This window comes from Elephantulus edwardii, unplaced genomic scaffold, assembly GCF_000299155.1.
Source record: "Elephantulus edwardii isolate Elephantulus edwardi_28Jun2011 unplaced genomic scaffold, EleEdw1.0 scaffold00133, whole genome shotgun sequence".
Lineage (NCBI taxonomy): Eukaryota > Metazoa > Chordata > Mammalia > Macroscelidea > Macroscelididae > Elephantulus > Elephantulus edwardii.
The window spans coordinates 5908822-5924930 of NW_006399883.1; the positions used below are offsets into that span (position 1 = coordinate 5908822).

The following is a 16109-nucleotide window of genomic DNA, read 5'->3' on the forward strand; positions in this document are numbered from 1 at the left end:
GGATAATAGGGAGGCGAGAAAGGAGGGCTGGTTACAAGGCGGAAGGGGGAAACACCTAAGTGTCAGACACCTGAGCCCTGGACAAGGACCCAAAGAAGAGGAAGGTATTTATATGCTCCATCTCTCAGTTCTAAACAATCTCATTACAATGACACTAAACAAACCTCACTTACTTTAGTAGTCAAGTTCCAGTAGGGATTTAACCCCAACTTACCCAGCCGCAAAGTGGCCTAAGAAAATACTAGAAATCTCAAGAGCTCCCTGGTAGGCCCAAGGGGGAGGGTTCACCTCCACCTGCCTGTCCCTCTCCCTGTCCCTGTTGGATCCTCTGGACCCTGGCAGCCTCTCCCTGCACGGTCAATATCAGAAGAGGCCCCTGCTCAGGGGCTGCAGCCTGGTCCCCATATGTTGGTTTAGCTCGTCCAGGATCTGCTTCTCCTTCTGGAACATCTGCAAGAGAAGTAGAACGCTGCTGCAGTGCTTCTTAAGGGGTCACCTGCCATGGTCCATGCCCTCCTTCAGGCATCAGCCCCAGGAGGATCCCACTCTCTCCCCTAACCAGGCATCACTGGCTTGGTCCCTCACAGGGACTGATTACATCTCTCCCAAAAGATGTTTTGAATTGAAGGCTCCTGTACTTGTGGATCCTGTTGTGATTAAGGTTTCTTTTGTGATGCTAGTGAGGTTCTACTTTAGTGGGGTAGACTGTAAACCCTTCTGAGTTATAGTAAGACCATAACAGACAGACACACAGGGTGAAGAGGAAGACTGAACATCTTTGGAGTGCAAAATGCAGCTACAAAACCAGGAATGCCAAGGACAGCAGTAGCTACTGGAGCTGCAATCGATGAAGATGGCGCCTCTCCAGTCACACTTTGAATTTAGACCTCTAGAACTTGAAAAAAGAAATTGATTTTTTTGAGAATACCAACTTGTGATATTTGTTACAGCAGCACTGGGAGAGTAGGAAGTCTAGTCCTCGAAAGGTTCATTTGTGCATAGTGAGAAGAAGGGAAACAGGGAGGAGATGTGGTGGTAGGCTGGCTTACCTAGGGTGGGAAAGGGAGTTTGCAGAGGTGGATCAGATTTGTAGGCGCTGAGTGTATGAAAAGAACCTATTTGTGGAAAGAAAGTGCCCCTTGAAGAAAGAGGATATTTGTCTAGCTTGGGGTTCACGAGAGAAGAGCAGGGAAAAGATGAGAAACCAGGAATCATTGGGGTCTCCAAGGGCCTGGCCTTCCTGGAGGGAAAATCTTGAGCCTCTGGTAGCCTAGTTAGTAGTTGCATTGTCAATCCAGAGGCAGGTGGTGTGAATCCATGAGCTACTCCAAGGGAGAAAGATAGGCATTCTCCTCCTACATAATATATGTTGTTGTTGTTGTTGTTGTTATGTGCCGTCGAGTCGCCTGCGACTCATAGCGACCCTATGTACAACAGCCCTAAACTCTGCTCTGTCCTGTGCCAATCGCACTGTCTCTGACACTCCCATCCCAATTATTCCAGTCACTGACTGAATCAATCCACCTCATACGGGGCCTTCCTCTCCTGCGCTGTCCATCCACCTCCCAAGCATGATGTCCCTCTCCAAGGACCGGTCTCTCCTCACAACATGTCCAAAGTATGTTAGATGGAGCCTCAGAATCCTTGCCTCCAAGGAGCCACCCGGTTTAACCCTCTCCAGGACAAACCTGTTTGTTTTCCTAGCAGTCCATGGTATTCTCAATACTCTTCTCCAGCACCACAGCTCAAAGGCATCAATTCTCCTTCTATCCTCCTTGGTCATTGTCCAACTCTCTGATGTATAACAGGTGATTGCGAAGACCATGGCCTGTATCAGACGCACCTTAGTCTCCAGAGAGACACCACTGCTCTTCAGCACTTTGGAGAGGTCCCTAACAGCAGACTTTCCCATGGCAATGCACCTTTTAATTTCCTGGCTGCTGGTGCCAAGACTGTTGACTATGGAGCCAAGCAAACTAAAGCTGTGTACAATCTCAATCTCTTCACCATCCATCCTGATGCTGCCAATTGGTACCTATGTACGTAATATATAGCCTTTGAAAACCTGCCGGAGGGTCAGCTGTGAGTCAATGACTCAACGGCAAGGAGTGTGTGAGTGTTTATGACAGGTGCTTTTCCTTAAGCTGCCAAGTCTGGAGGTGTAGAAACTAGGGAATGCAGGAGGCAGCCAGGAGGTCATGGTTAGGGTCAGGAGGAAAAGTCTAGACTGTACCTTTAGCCAGTTGGCTTCTGTGTCATGTGTAAATCCCAGCAGATGGCAGAGCCCATGGGTGACTGTCACCTGTCAAAGTAATATTTAAAAAAGCCTCAACAAACAATGTGACAAGCAGCATGCCCTTCAGGAGTGACTTCCCGCTGTATGTCCAGCTTGGGTCCTTTCCTCTTTCCATGAGTGAAGGAAGTGGGCTGCATGACTGCTGCCCTCTTCTGTTCATTCTCCCCCAACAATCCTTGTTTTGCACCTGCACCCCATGAGAACACGTGGATGCTGGTGTGGCGACCACTGTGTATACAGACATCAGCGTCCACTTCACTATCCAAAACAGATCGGGTTAGCATCCCACTTACAGTCAGGATGTCATAGTAGTCTTCTTCATTTTCTTTGCATTGCTGGAAGATATACTCCACTCCGAGGAAGATGTCTCCTAGGTTATAGTCATCTGGAAAGTCAGGCTGGGGAATGTCACCTGCTTTCAGTTTCTGAATATGAAGAAGTACAGACTTAGAGAACAGCACATCAGTAACATCACTAGCTTAACCACAGGCTGACAGATTTCATTTGGGAAAACCCTGCCTCCTTAGAAGCTGATGACAGGTGAATGAATTCTTTTGAGTTGCACAGTTTGCTGTCCCGAAGGTAGAGTACAAATAAGGGTCTATAGATGATGGAATGCAACCTAGCCACTGACCATGAATGACACACGGCAGCTTAAGATGTTTCTGCCTCATCAAAGAAATACTTTGCATTGGTTATCCTCCCCAGTGTGGAACTATATAGATTCACAACTTTTGTAGAGCTAGAACATCACATCAACTCAATGAAGTATTTTTGTTTCTTCTGCCTGCTATTTTGGCCTCAGAACAAATCTTCATGAAGACTATCACATTCTGCTGGGAAGACATACTAAGCCAGTCATCCAGGTTTAGTTTGTTTCTACGTATAGGTACTTAGGATGCTTACTTTTTTTTTTCTTCTTATTACAGAAAAACAACAGAATATTTTCACACATTTGTGTTCTTTATTCTTTCATTTTTGGAAGTGTGATGCTAGTGGCTTAAAGTGTATAAAACAGTAAAATTTGTAGAAGTCACAAGTTACAGCAGAAAACTTTGGAGAACCAGAAAAACAAATCAATTCTGTCAAATTCCAGCTCTCATAGGTCTCTCTCTCTGTGTATATATAAATTAATTTTTAAAATTATCATTTGTGTGACAACTTAGGAAATTTGTATTCCATTCAACTACATTACACTAATGACAATACCCAATGCAACTATACTTTTCCCTCTTCCTCAAGGATTCTTGTCTCCATCAATCCTATTTTATCCCCTCCTGCCTTCCTAAGTTTCTCTGACCTTGTATGGTTGTTTGTTTTAAGGAAAAAGTGCCTCTCTAATATTCACCTTATTACTCTGGCTATTGTTACTCTGAAAGCTCAGACACAGGGATGAGTTTTGGTCTAGGTTTGCAGGCAACTAAGGGCCATAGACTTGGGGGTTCCACCAGTCTCTATCAGACCATCTAGTCATCATTAAGTTTTGGTCCACATTTTCTACCCACCCTATCCAAGCCTTCTTCTCTCACTAAACATGTTTTAAATGCATATTTAAACATATTAAGTATATTGCTTTTAAACTTTCAAAAAAATTTTCTCTGATTTCAAAAAGTTGCTCCCATTTATGCTGCTGCTAACAACATGTGAGGCCTTGGCTGATGTTAACATTAAGTCACTAACATTAAATGACTTGTAATTGACTTGATAGACACACAGTAAGAATCTGGTAGCTTTCACACCTTATTTATTGGAAATACTTACCCCAGCCTATTTTCTTTTCAGTACTCCGATTTTTCAATCCATAGACATATTCAAGACTTTAAATTCCCATATGATCACTTCAATAATTTGTTTTCTGTTCAGACTTGCTGAATCATGTTATACAAACTTCAAATCACTTTATAACACTACCTAAACCTAAGAGCTTGGAAGCAGGAGTGGCATCCACTTCCTAAACAACCAGCCTCTGGAAACTCCATGAACTTTCAATCACCTTTCCTTTTCCTTCCTCCATGAGCTGAAATGTTTCTTCTGGGAATTCGCACTGATGAGTGGGGTTGCGCATACTGTTCTCTTTACTTTTGTACGAACTGGAATGATTTCAGAATTAAAAATCACACCCATTACCTTAAAATCTTCTTGAGTTTAAAAAATTGTAATGCAAAATACCATTCATGTTTAAAAATTTACTCTAGAAGGTAAGTTAGACAAGAGTGAAGTATTTTTTACCTCATGAAATGGAAACGAAAGCACATCAGTTGGAACATTTTTCTTTCTGTAGATTCTATTAATGTGCTGAATATGCTTGTTGTCAACACAGATGACTCCCAGGTCAAACTTCTGCACTCCTAATACGCTTCTCAAAATCTCAATCTTCTTGCGCAGCGGGACTCTCCTAATGGGGACGACGCACTGTAGATTTCTAAGTACCAAACTCATCTCAAGTACTACCAGCGCCAAGAAAATCGTTTGGGAAGAGATCTGCAGTCAAAAGTTTAAAAGAGGGCGAATTAGTACCCGAAAGTGGTAATAAATTCTGTAAACACATGCACACATAGATCACTTTATTTGGTAGAATTCTTTAGGATGTCACGTTAATTCGCAGTTTGAAAAAACGATGGTATAAAAGGGGATTGGACTGGGGATGAGTCTGATGGTGCAGGAGAGGAGACAACAGGGAGATAGGGGGAGGAAAGAGGTGATAAAGGTCGAGGAAGGGAGGATTCGGTTGAGTTCTGACCCCCCTCTCCCCCCCAAGGCACAACGTGGAGCGCAGGTTCTGCCGGCAATCTGAGGACAAGAACCGCTCACGCTCGTACCAGCGTCTCAAGGTCGGGACCCCTAGGCCAGGCAGAGGCAGCAGGCAGGCAAGCAGAGGAAGCTAAGCCAGTTCCATCAGAAGTCGTCTCGGCCGCTTCGAAGAGGTAACAGGAGCGCGGCGGACCAGGAACAGAACGGACCGGAAGTTAGTCCGCAGCATTTTCTGCCCGCCCCACAGAGGGAAGCGACGGCTCCGGCGGCCGCACCCCCTCCTTGCGCATGCGCTTGCGCTTGGTCGGCGCCGGAGCGGAGACATCGGGTCCCTGCATCCTGATTGTGAGCTCCGCGCCGGAGGAGAATCGGGCCGCTGCGGGCCCAGCTTCCGCCCCCGCCTTCGTTGCTAACGGAGCGGGCGGGGCTGTGAACGGTCGCAGCAAGACTGGGCAACGGAGTTCTGATCGGGGAGCCGGGATCGGGGCGCGGCCTCGACTTGTGGCGATTTGGGGGGGACCTGTTTGGTAAGAGTGCCCCTCCCATTTACCAGCCCTTCCAACCTAGAGCCAGCATCTCCGCTGAGCAACCTCTTCCCAGTGTGATCTCCAGGGTATTAAGAAAAAAACAAAACCAAGACGAAACTTTGACAATGAAAAATCTCACCCAAAATAGTTCCGTTCCTGAGAAAAGAATTGTGTTCTAGCTATATAGAGAGAAAGTACGTAGAAGGAAATACTGAAACAGTAATGTTCTAATAATGTTACATTGTAATTTTTAGATTTTGGCGGTTGGGAAGAAGGAGAACCCCTGCCTTTACCTTGGAAAGGGTAGTGGCAATCATATTGTCATTATTGTTTGAGGTTGTTTGTAAATTGAAATTTACGAATTCGGTAAAAGTATTTAAACTAAAAAATCCTAATGGATCCCACTTTAAACTTCAGCACTGACAGTTTATTTTAACCCTGCCCTCAAAAAAAACAACATCCACTGCCTCACAGAAGAGTGCTCAGCTCTTTCCTTTACCTTTATTCTAATGAATTATTCATAGTGTATGCCAGCTGGTTTCTTTCTGTTTCAGTCTTCAAACAGAGAACATGGCTGTGGTGGATGATAAAATGAATTTTTATCTTTCAGCTTACTTTGAAGATGAAAAGAAGCTCCCCAACTCAACAGACCACTTAAAGAAGAGGACAAATTTTGTGCACACACTAGCTATTAATTTTAAATAATTGGATCAGAAAATGAACCCTTCTAATCCTTTCAGCGGACAGCAGCAGTCTGGTGTGTTTTCAGCATCTTCTAGTAATTCCTTAGGAGTGTTTAATGCTAAGCCATCATTCAGATTTGGTCAACCTTCTCTTTTTGGACAAAACAACACTGGACAGAGCTCAGGATTTTCACAAGTATCCAGCTTTCCAGTATCTTCAGGAGTAACTCATTCCTCTTCAGCACAAACATTAGGATTTTCTCAAACTTCAAATGTTGGCGTCTTTTCTGGACTTGATCACACTTCAACCTTTGCATCTACCACTGCGTCTTCAAGTTCATCTGTGGCTGGAAACCCAGGATTTAGTTTTAAATCACCCCCCAATCTTGGAGTTTTTCCGAGTGGTTCTCATTTTGGACCAGAAGCTGGAGAAAGAGCAAGCTCTGGCTTGGGAAAAACAGAATTCAGCTTTAAGCCTCTGGAAAATGCAGTGTTCAGACCAATACTAGGGGCTGAATCTGAACCAGAAAAAACTCAGAGCCAAATTTCTTCAGGATTTTTTACATTTTCCCGCCCAATTAGTAGTGGATCTGGAGGACTAGCCCCTTTTTCTTTTCCTCAGGTGACAAGTAGCTCACCTAACAATTCAAATTTCATCTTTTCGAAACCAGTTACTAGTAATAATGCATCATCATCTGCCTTTGCGCCTGCTTTGTCGAACCAAAATGTTGATGAAGAGAAGAGAGCTCCTAAATCACTGTTTGGAAGCTCAAATAGCAGCTTCACTAGCTTCGCTGTATCATCAGGGTCTTTGAGTGACCCCTTCTCAGGAGGCAAAACCAGTGTCAGACAAGGATGCGAGGAAACTGTCTCCCAGATGGACCCTATTCCTGGTCTCATGAAAGGGCTGAAAAGGAAAGAGGACCAGGATCGCTCCCCAAGGAGACATGACCGGGATACAGGGGAAGACTCGGACCCTCTGTCCCGGGGCGACCACCTTCCAGAGAAGCGGCCAGTCCGCCTGAACCGACCTCGGGGAGGCACCCTCTTTGATCGGACCTTACAGGATGTCTTGAAGAGCAATAAAGAGATAAGCCGCCAGGGCACCAAGGAACCGAAAAAGGAAACAAGCTGTGTCGAGTCTGAGGACAGTGAACACATGGCTGTGCCAGGTGGGAGTCAGTCTGTCTTGGCGCTTTCCTGGCTTTCTGGTGTGAAGAAAGATGAAGAAGTGGAGAGAGAGAAGAAAGAAGGTGAGCTCTTAAAAAGTAGAGCACAGAAAGTTTCTTGCTGACAGATTAATCAGTTTCCTTGGACATGTTAGGCATTCTGATGTCTTATGGGAAATACAGCACATTTTAAGCCCGTGAAAGTGGCTTATTTTTGCAGTTTTTGGCTCCTGTGGATTGACAACTTTGCATCTGATATTTTCTGATCCCCTAGATCCTCTAAGAGGAACTCCTGTGCGTCCAAGTAAAAGAAGTGAAAGTGCCAACAATCTTGGGGGCTTGCCCTCTGCAGAATTAACAGCCATCCAGTGCAAGAACATCCCTGATTATCTCAATGACAGAACCATCCTGGAGAACTACTTTAACAAAATAGCCAAAGTGCAGCGCGTCTACACTAGGCGCAGCAAAAAGCTTGCTGTGGTATACTTTTTTGATCACGTAAGTACCCCCAACTTGACTTGTGTTACCGTAGATGTAAGCTTTGTCATAATTAAACTTTTTTTTAAATCCTGTCAGTTTCTTTTTATCTAGTGCAGCTGTGACGGAAGTATTCCAAGTAGATGGCTGTCACAATTATTTCACAGTTTATTTAGGAGGCTGGGGGTCCGAGTTCAGGATGCCAGCCCTAGGGCATGTCTTGCTTGCTTTATATCCTTTCAGCTTCTGTGGGCTTGGCATCCCTTGGAGGTCTTCAGGAGTAACGGCATTTATCTTCCCCTGGGTCTAGGGGACTGTGAGTCCAAAGGATGTGCTCCACTGTTGGCTCTTGCTTGGCCATGCATGGTTCCACTCTTCCTGCTCATTTTTCTCTCCTTTTGCCTCTTTTTTTTTTTGCCTAAGTAAGTCACACACCAAGGAGAGTCCTTTTTTATTGGATTCCATTCAGTCCTAAGGGTCCTTAATGGTGCAGTGGTGATGCATTTGGAAATCCTCTGGCTTAGTTATGTGTAGGGATCCACTTGATAAAGGACTTGATAACAACACCCTAATTCCCTCACAGCTGACCAGAGCTGTGGCCTGAGTAGATTGCATCCCCTCCCAATCCCTCTTTATCATATCAGTTTGGCTGATTATGTCAGAGCACATCTTGGGTGATGATTATGTAATTATGTAACAGTTACTGAGTCAGTGAGACTGGCTCAGGATAGTGCAATCTTCAGAGCTGTTGTGCATAGGGTCGCTGTGAGTCTCACGTGGCTTGATGGTATATAACAACAACAACAAAAGTAATTACATTATAACTGCCAGTCCATTGAGAATGACGGCTCAGCCAAGTTGACACATTTTTGGGAGAGAATTCAGTCCATAACATCATCTATCAGGAGCCGTGGTGGCACAGTGATTATGTGTGGAACTGTTAACCACAGAATTGGTGATATGAGGGAGAAAGAGGCTTTAATAAGATTACAGTCTTGGAGACCTTAAGAACAGTTGTTGTTCTTAGGGATGTTAGGAATTAAAATTGACATGGTGCTGATGGGTGTCAGTTATTTGCTTGCGAGAATATAGAGAATGTATTTGAATATCTTGTTGTTTATGTGATAACTTAGAGTCATTTGTCAAAAGCTCAGGATCCTTGCCAGGACTCAGTGTTCAGAAAATTCACCCAAACCTCATTGCCATTAAACTAGTTTCAGTTCACGGTGACCCTGGGAGGCAGAGTAGATCTACCAGATAGGATTTTCAAGGCTGTTGTCATTGTTAGGTGCTGTTGAAACTACAACTCATAGTGACCTTATGAATAACAGATCAAAACCTTGCCCCATGTCAGACTTGGAGTCCTAGACCCGTGGTCCAGTTTGTCCATAACTTGGTGGAGGAGGCCCTGACAATGGTAAACACTGCTGTGACTTGCTCGAAGCCTCCAGTGGCCATGTTTTGGCACTATGCCAAGATGGAGCTGGCTCCTCCAATCCTTCCTGAGATCCCTACAGCTATTCAGAGCCTGAAAAAACAGTAGTGCTCAAACTGGTCATTTCAAACAGCTCTCAGTTAAGGAAGCTCTGCTGAATAGTTTGGTGGTCCCTGAGGTATGGATGTGGTTTTATATCAGTAAGAACACAGGAAAGCATGACATCATTGACTGCGATATTTGAATGCATCTGATTATACTTCATTTATGATTTGTGTACTCTTAGACCATGTATGATGAGATTAATATCTCAATAAAATAGATAAGGTGGGGGGGGAACCACCCCACCTTGGCCCGTCGTCTACCATCCTCATAATCTCCTCCATACTTACTGAAGTCCATTGTTACAGTCTGAGGCTGTCTGTAGTCTTTATGAAAGCAGACTGCCACATCTTTGTCCTGGCAGACTGCTGGTAGGTTTGAACCACTGATCGTTTCATTTAGCTGAGTGCTAGCTTAATAACATAGGACAGCCAGTTCACAAGAAATGTAAGGGTGGCTCTACAATTGAACCATTTTTTGCCTTTTCCAATCCTGTCAGATTGTTTATTTTCTTTTTTTCCATTCTACCAATATTTAATATTTACAGTGCCCTGGCATTACAGTGTTTAAGCACTACTCTCCTGCTAACTCAGAAGTCGATGCATTGATCCAGTGAGCCACTTCAAGGGATATAGATGCAGTTGGCTGCTTCCGTAGAGATTTGTAGCCATGGACCAGTTCTTCTCTGTTCTATGGCATTGCTAGAAGTTGGAGTTACACTCAGTGTTGATACGTTTGGCTTTATTTAGGTGTATAATTTAGTCTGAGAAAATAATTTTCTTCCAAAATATTCTTAAGGTATTGTTAACCATTTTTAGGTCCCCTTTTGCTTAAAATCCTCAGTGAAGGTACATGGGATTTGTTTTCTAATATGGCCTGAGATAAGGCTTCTACTTTATTTTTTCTGGTTACATTATTTAGAGATCTCAGCAGCACTTTTTTGATGCTCCATCCGTATATATGCTTTGTACATGCAGAGACACAGCTGGTTTTCAGTCTCTGAGCTTTCTTTTGTCTGTCTAGATAGTGTTTATCTGTGTCATGGGGAATTTTAGTGTTTAGTGATGAATATAATCCGTCATCTTTTAAAAAGTTTGGTATAGGGTTTTTTAAAACTGTTACAAGATGCTTATTCTTCCAGTTTAGAATTTTTTTTTCTTTCTAGTTAATTGGTGTATGACTACAGTTGTTATAAAAAAACTCATTGAAACAGTGAAATGTTACCCTGCTCAGCACTGCGTCTGTCTCCTGTTTCTCTGTGGTCCCTTAGTGTGGTCTTAGAAACATGTCTGTAGGGATAGTCATGTGTTGTTGGTTTTGTGTGTTTTGTGATAGATGAAACCCCATGCACTTAGAGAGCTTTCTAGTTCTGTCTGTGTGGTCAGATGGGAATCATTTTCAGATGCCAGGATGGCTGAGTCTGTGATTTCATCATGGTGAGTTAGCTTAGTTTCAAAAAGGAAAGAAGAGATGCGTGTGTGAGTCTGGTGAGGCAGCAGTGACTGTATGAAGTGCTGTGCCAGCGGAAGGGATGGAGCGTCCGCTTCTGTTGGGCAGAATGGTGTCTTGTTGTTCACCATTCTGTCAACAACTTCTGTCATTCTGTCAGCAGCAGGCAGAGGAGAAGCGAGTGAGCTGTCTGCTCACCGCATGTGAGTTTATGCTTATTTCCGTTGGTGTCCTGATGCCCTCACTCATGGTGTGACATTGTCTTACAGTCATCTGCGGCTCTGGCAAGGAAGAGGGGGAAAGGTCTACATAAAGACATGGCTATCTTCTGGCATAAGAAGAAAATAAGTGAGTTTTCAGTTATTCTTTGCATATTCTGTATGTAGGCCCTAGGGCCTCTAAAGAGCATCCCTTCCTTTGCCCTTCTACCAAATGCCAGGAAGAGATTCTTGGTTTTTTATAGTGACTTCTTGGAGGAGGTCTTTCTTAATCTCAGGGATGTTACTTTCTTAGAAATAAAAGCTTATTAGAAGTCTGATGCAAGGTAATCTGTAATATTGAGCACTCTAACTTCTGTGTCATTAGGTCCTAACAAGAAACTCTTTGCCCTCAAAGAGAAGCAGCCAAGTGAAGGTGAAGTGAAGCTGGGCCCAGAAGACGTGCCCTCCCAGCATTCGCCCTTGCGCAAGCCCGTGGGCAGGGTGGCAGCCAGCAGTGGCCTGAGTAAAAGGTGAGACCCAACGCTCCCTGTTGTCAAGGGTGTCTGTGTGGCATAAGGGTCCTGGACTTCTAATCCCAGTGAAGTGGGTAAGGAGAAGTGATTCCTGCCTCTTGTCCATTGACATATCCACAGCTTGGGTAGAGCACAGAACAGTGTGCTCAGACCTGAGAGGGCAGAGGATCATGTGGGCAGGAAAAGTGGAGAACTTGGATTGCTGGTGGGATAGGATGATATGCTCTTGTTCTTCTTATGTGCCAATGAGTCACCTGAGGCTCCAAATGACCCTATCTCTGAACCCTGTCCTATCCTGAGCCTGTCTTACTGTTTCCAACACACCTGCCACTATCCTAGTCACTGTGTCCACTGAATCCATTTCATCTGGGGGCTTCCTATCCTCCACTATCCCTCCACCCTCCCAAGCATCGTGTCCTTTTCCAAAACTGGTCCCTCTTGGCAATGTGCCCAAAGTATGTGACGTGGAGCTTCAAAATCCTTGACTCCAGAGAGCAAGTTGGCTTCACCCCAAACAAATGCTATGATTAGGTCCTCAGAGCTACTCCCTCAACCAATACCCAGGGGTGTAGTATAGTGGGGGGAGAAGGAACGACTGACCCCTTCCCTCTTAGGCCCGCACAAAGGCTATAATGGGGCTTGAACCTGGGTTGATGGCACTGGTGGTCTTAGAGCGCAAATATTTGCATAAATGATTTTTTCCTCATTCTATACCGCACTGACCGTGGAGGAGGATGGAGAACCACTGATGCTTGTCTTGTTCCATTTTTCTACCGAGGCCTAGTTACTGGAGGGCTTTCATTTAGGGCCGGGGGCTAGCCTTCCCTCTCTCCTCTCCCTCATCCCAACAAGTCTTCATCACTGACTGCATTTTGAGAGCTCCTTTCTTACAGTTCTGTGCACAAGGGAGCTAACTGGGGTGGATGTGGGAGTACCTTGAGCTTCTGTGTATTTTGCCATGATGCCATATGTTTAAAATACAAGTCTATCAACAGTGGCTGATGACTGTAGTAATTGTTCTACTAAGTGTGTTGGTTAGTGTTCACTCAGTGGGGCAGCTCTGTCTCTTAGAGGCTGGCTCTGTTATGATTTCCACGCTAGCTGCTTCTCCCTTAGTTGTCCTGTCTGATAGTGCTCACCAGTCTCCCCTCTTGGCTTCTGAGATCTTTGGCCCGAAGCTGCCTATTTACAGAAGGCTAAATGACAAGCCTCCTGTTGAATCCTTCGTCATGTCTTTTGGCCAGTGTACTGTTTTTCTTTGTGCATTTTATGATAAGCATTTTAGTTGTTTTTCTTTTATTTTTCTCTAGTCTTCTATCTCCTTTGCCACTTGGGATCACAGAATATTAAAAGGCAAATAAAAGGGAAAAGGGAAGCTGAGACAGAATGACCAGTGCCATCTAGAATATTCTACCTGATTGAAAATAGGTGGGCAAGGGAGCTCTGGTGGCCTAGTAGTAAAGAGGCTGCACTGCAGCCCCAAAATTCGAATCCACCCGATGCTCTCCTGGAGAAGGAGGGGCAATCTCTTCCTATGCCATTTGGATCCAGTTCAACAGTATACAATAAAATAAAAAAACGATTTAAAAACAAAACAAAAAAAATAGGTGGGCATAAGACTAAATTTCCTTCCTTTGAGATAAACACCTATTTATGATAATTTTACTTTTTCAAGTGTGTATATTTCACTGTTTAAGATTATGAAGCATTTAAGAATTTAAAAAAACAGTTGACAATGTCATACTTTTGTGTGCTCATCCCAGCTTTACCTAGTTCTTTTCATCTCAAAGTTAGTAGTTTCTCAGTTCAGACCAGCATTGGGCAGTGGAAAAGGTGGCTGTGGTGGGAAATAAATACCTCAGCAACGTGAAGCCCTTACCTGTGCTCGCTCTTCACAGCTCTCCAGTGAAGAAGCCTAGTATCCTAAAGCCCCCTCACTTTGAAGGCGACTCCTTTGATTCTGGCTCTGAGGATTCCGAGGGCCTCGGACCCTGCATATCTTCCCTCAGTCCCCTGGTGGGCACTGTGGCTGAGACCTCTGAGGAAAAGTACCGCTTGCTGAACCAAAGGGACAGGATCATGAGGCAAGGTAATGTCATCACCGTGTCACATGCTTAGGATCAGACATGCCTTTTTGCTGGCTCTGATGTGATGGAATAGTCTCCTGGGAAGCTGTGGGAGGCAGTGACCTCTTCTCAACAGGGCTGCTCTGTCATCGGGCTGCAACGTGGAGCCCAGGCCTCACTGGTCTGTCTCAGGTGAGCGTAAGCAGGAATATGGTGCATATATTTAGAATTTTATTTTTATTTTTATTTTTTAATAAAGACTATAAGCTAGTGATCTACGATAAATTTAAGAGGCAATTTCCTTGACAGAAAGCAAATGTAAAAAAATAATTTCTATTTGAAAGAGTGACCATAGATTCATAAAGAGATCAGGCCAGAGGAGAAATTTACCTTTTAGCACAAAGAACAGTTTCCCTGGCATAGAAAAAACAAGCCAGTCACAGAATGGGAAGTACATCACTAACAACAGCAAAGCGGACAAGGTCACAAAACCGTTGCAGAGAAGGAAGCATAAGGAGCCACATAGGGCGAGAGGATTTTCAGAGACTAAGAAGTTGGAGTCCACTGGGGAAGCAGCATCCAGCCTCCTGGCTTGCCCGCGGGAAGGTGGGGCAGACATGCCAAACTGGAAAACCCAGGCTTTCAGTGGCCGTCTCCTTCCAGAGGTTTATCCTGCAGACACAGTTACACATGATAAGTAATTTCTATATAGGACTGTTTGTGATGGAAAAGGTGGTAAACTCTGGGATGTCATTCAGTGGGGACTGGGTTAGATTTGCTTGTAAGCACATATTGGGATCCTAACCTGTCTTAAACAAGAATGGGGATTTTTTCATGAGCAGATGAGGAGATAAAGTGCTGAAAGTTTGTAATGTACTGCCGTTTGTACAGAGTGTGTGTGAGTGTATTATGTATGTTTGCTTACGTGGGTGGTGATGCCTGTAGGAAGAGGAGCTTGGTCTCTGAAGGTAGTGGTGTGGAGATTCTCCATTCTGGGCATTTTTTATGCCTTAAGAATGTCAAGCCCTGTGGAAGGGTAAGCTGTGAGTCAACTCTGACTCCATGGCAGTGAGGATAAGAAGTATTACATTAGAAAGTGGTGACAGCAGTGAGTATGTTACATTTAACAATGATGCGATACTGAAACCATTTTATACTTGCTCATGTGCTTTGAATGTTTACTTTTTTAAAATTTTATTTATTTATTTATTTTTTTCTCTGTGTGTGTACCGTCAAATTGGATCTGACTGGTACAGGAGGAGATGGCCCCTCCTTCTCCTGCAGAGCATCTGGTGGATTCAAACTGCATATCTCTGGGATTGCAGTGCAGCTTCTTGCCACTAGGCCATCAGAGCTCCCCTTTACATCCTATGTACTACAGTATCATGGAGATCTTTTTAGCATTTATGAAACCCTCTAGTGCTTCTGGCTATAACTGAGGGCACCCTATCTCCATCTGGAGTCTGTATGAGTTCTGGGGCTAGTGGAGAGCCATATTTGGGGAGGACATAACCTTTGAGGTCTCTCTGACCCCATACCCATTGAAGTGGAAACCACTCCCATTATTCTGAAGCCAGTGCTTTAGAGATATTTTTTTCTTGTCTTTTGTAATTTGTGTGAATGCCATTGTTTTTAGTTTTCCTCTTACTCCTGTTATGAAAAGTCAGGTAAGGTAGGGTCTAATGGCTGACTGGCAGTGGTATTTATGCTCTTCTTGGTACTGTCTAGCTCGGGTGAAGAGGACTGATTTGGACAAAGCAAGGACTTTTGTTGGAACGTGCCCAGATATGTGTCCTGAGAAGGAGCGGTACATGCGGGAGACCAGGAGCCAGCTGAGTGTGTTTGAAGTGATCCCTGGGACAGACCAGGTAAGGCCTCGAGATTAACCAGTCTTCTTTATACCATCTTTGGGGCATGTGTCCCAGGGCTGGACATGACATACGGGGGAACTGGACTTCTCTCTGCTGGTGGTGTTTATTTACCGATTTCAGGGGCTGCTGATCTCCAGCCTCTTTGTACAGGGGAGATGCAGTCCCCACGCTGCTTTTGGACAGCTGATCTGGCCCAGCTAGGCCCCTGCTTTACTTAGTTAGATCCTGTCTTAATGAAAAGACTTAATTCATCCTGTCTTAGTGAAAACACTGGGCTACCACTTCATGAGAAATTAATTTCAAATTTGTTTATTGACAGAACTGTTATGTTTGTGAAACATAGGTGCATAGGTACATGGTTTCCTGCAAAAAGATACATGTGATTTCTGTTGGAAGGGGAGCAGTTTTTATATGGTAAAGGAAACAAGAGTAAATGGTTTTCCATCAAAGAAGGGCAGGAAGGAAATTTTAGAAAGAGTTGTCAGGTCACAAACTTTCTTTGACTCCAATTCCTAACCTGTCATGAATTTCTTATTTTCTGATAAGTTGA

At 44.2% G+C, this 16109-nt stretch overlaps 2 protein-coding genes across 2 annotated transcripts in view; one reads left to right on the top strand and one right to left on the bottom strand.

The window, feature by feature from the left end:
- Positions 1-363: 363 nt before the first annotated feature.
- YBEY (ybeY metallopeptidase (putative)) lies at positions 364-4744 on the bottom strand. The gene is made up of 4 exons (XM_006893923.1): positions 4526-4744; positions 2590-2721; positions 2234-2302; positions 364-450 (listed from the first exon to the last, which is right to left on the bottom strand). The coding sequence occupies exons 1-4, from the start codon at positions 4733-4735 to the stop codon at positions 364-366; spliced, it is 498 nt and encodes a 165-aa protein (XP_006893985.1). The 5' UTR covers positions 4736-4744.
- A 1547-nt stretch (positions 4745-6291) lies between these two features.
- The window catches only part of MCM3AP (minichromosome maintenance complex component 3 associated protein), a 33596-nt gene continuing 23778 nt past the window's right edge, over positions 6292-16109 (top strand). Inside the window, exons 1-6 of the mRNA XM_006893924.1 lie at positions 6292-7510; positions 7701-7924; positions 11159-11237; positions 11475-11619; positions 13521-13711; positions 15417-15556. Of these exons, the coding sequence (XP_006893986.1) occupies positions 6292-7510; positions 7701-7924; positions 11159-11237; positions 11475-11619; positions 13521-13711; positions 15417-15556 (1998 nt within the window). The remainder of the gene's footprint in view (positions 7511-7700; positions 7925-11158; positions 11238-11474; positions 11620-13520; positions 13712-15416; positions 15557-16109) is intronic.

What these genes read in the sequence shown, in the direction of transcription:
- YBEY (XM_006893923.1), bottom strand. Translation starts at nt 4,735, where the DNA reads ATGAGTTTGGTACTTAGAAATCTACAGTGCGTCGTCCCCATTAGGAGA. An exon ending in TTTCGTTTCCATTTCATGAG is followed by an intron (nt 2,722 to 4,525) that starts GTAAAAAATACT and finishes CTTCATATTCAG; the next exon opens with AAACTGAAAGCAGGTGACAT. An exon ending in CAGAAGCCAACTGGCTAAAG is followed by an intron (nt 451 to 2,233) that starts GTACAGTCTAGA and finishes CTTCTCTTGCAG; the next exon opens with ATGTTCCAGAAGGAGAAGCA.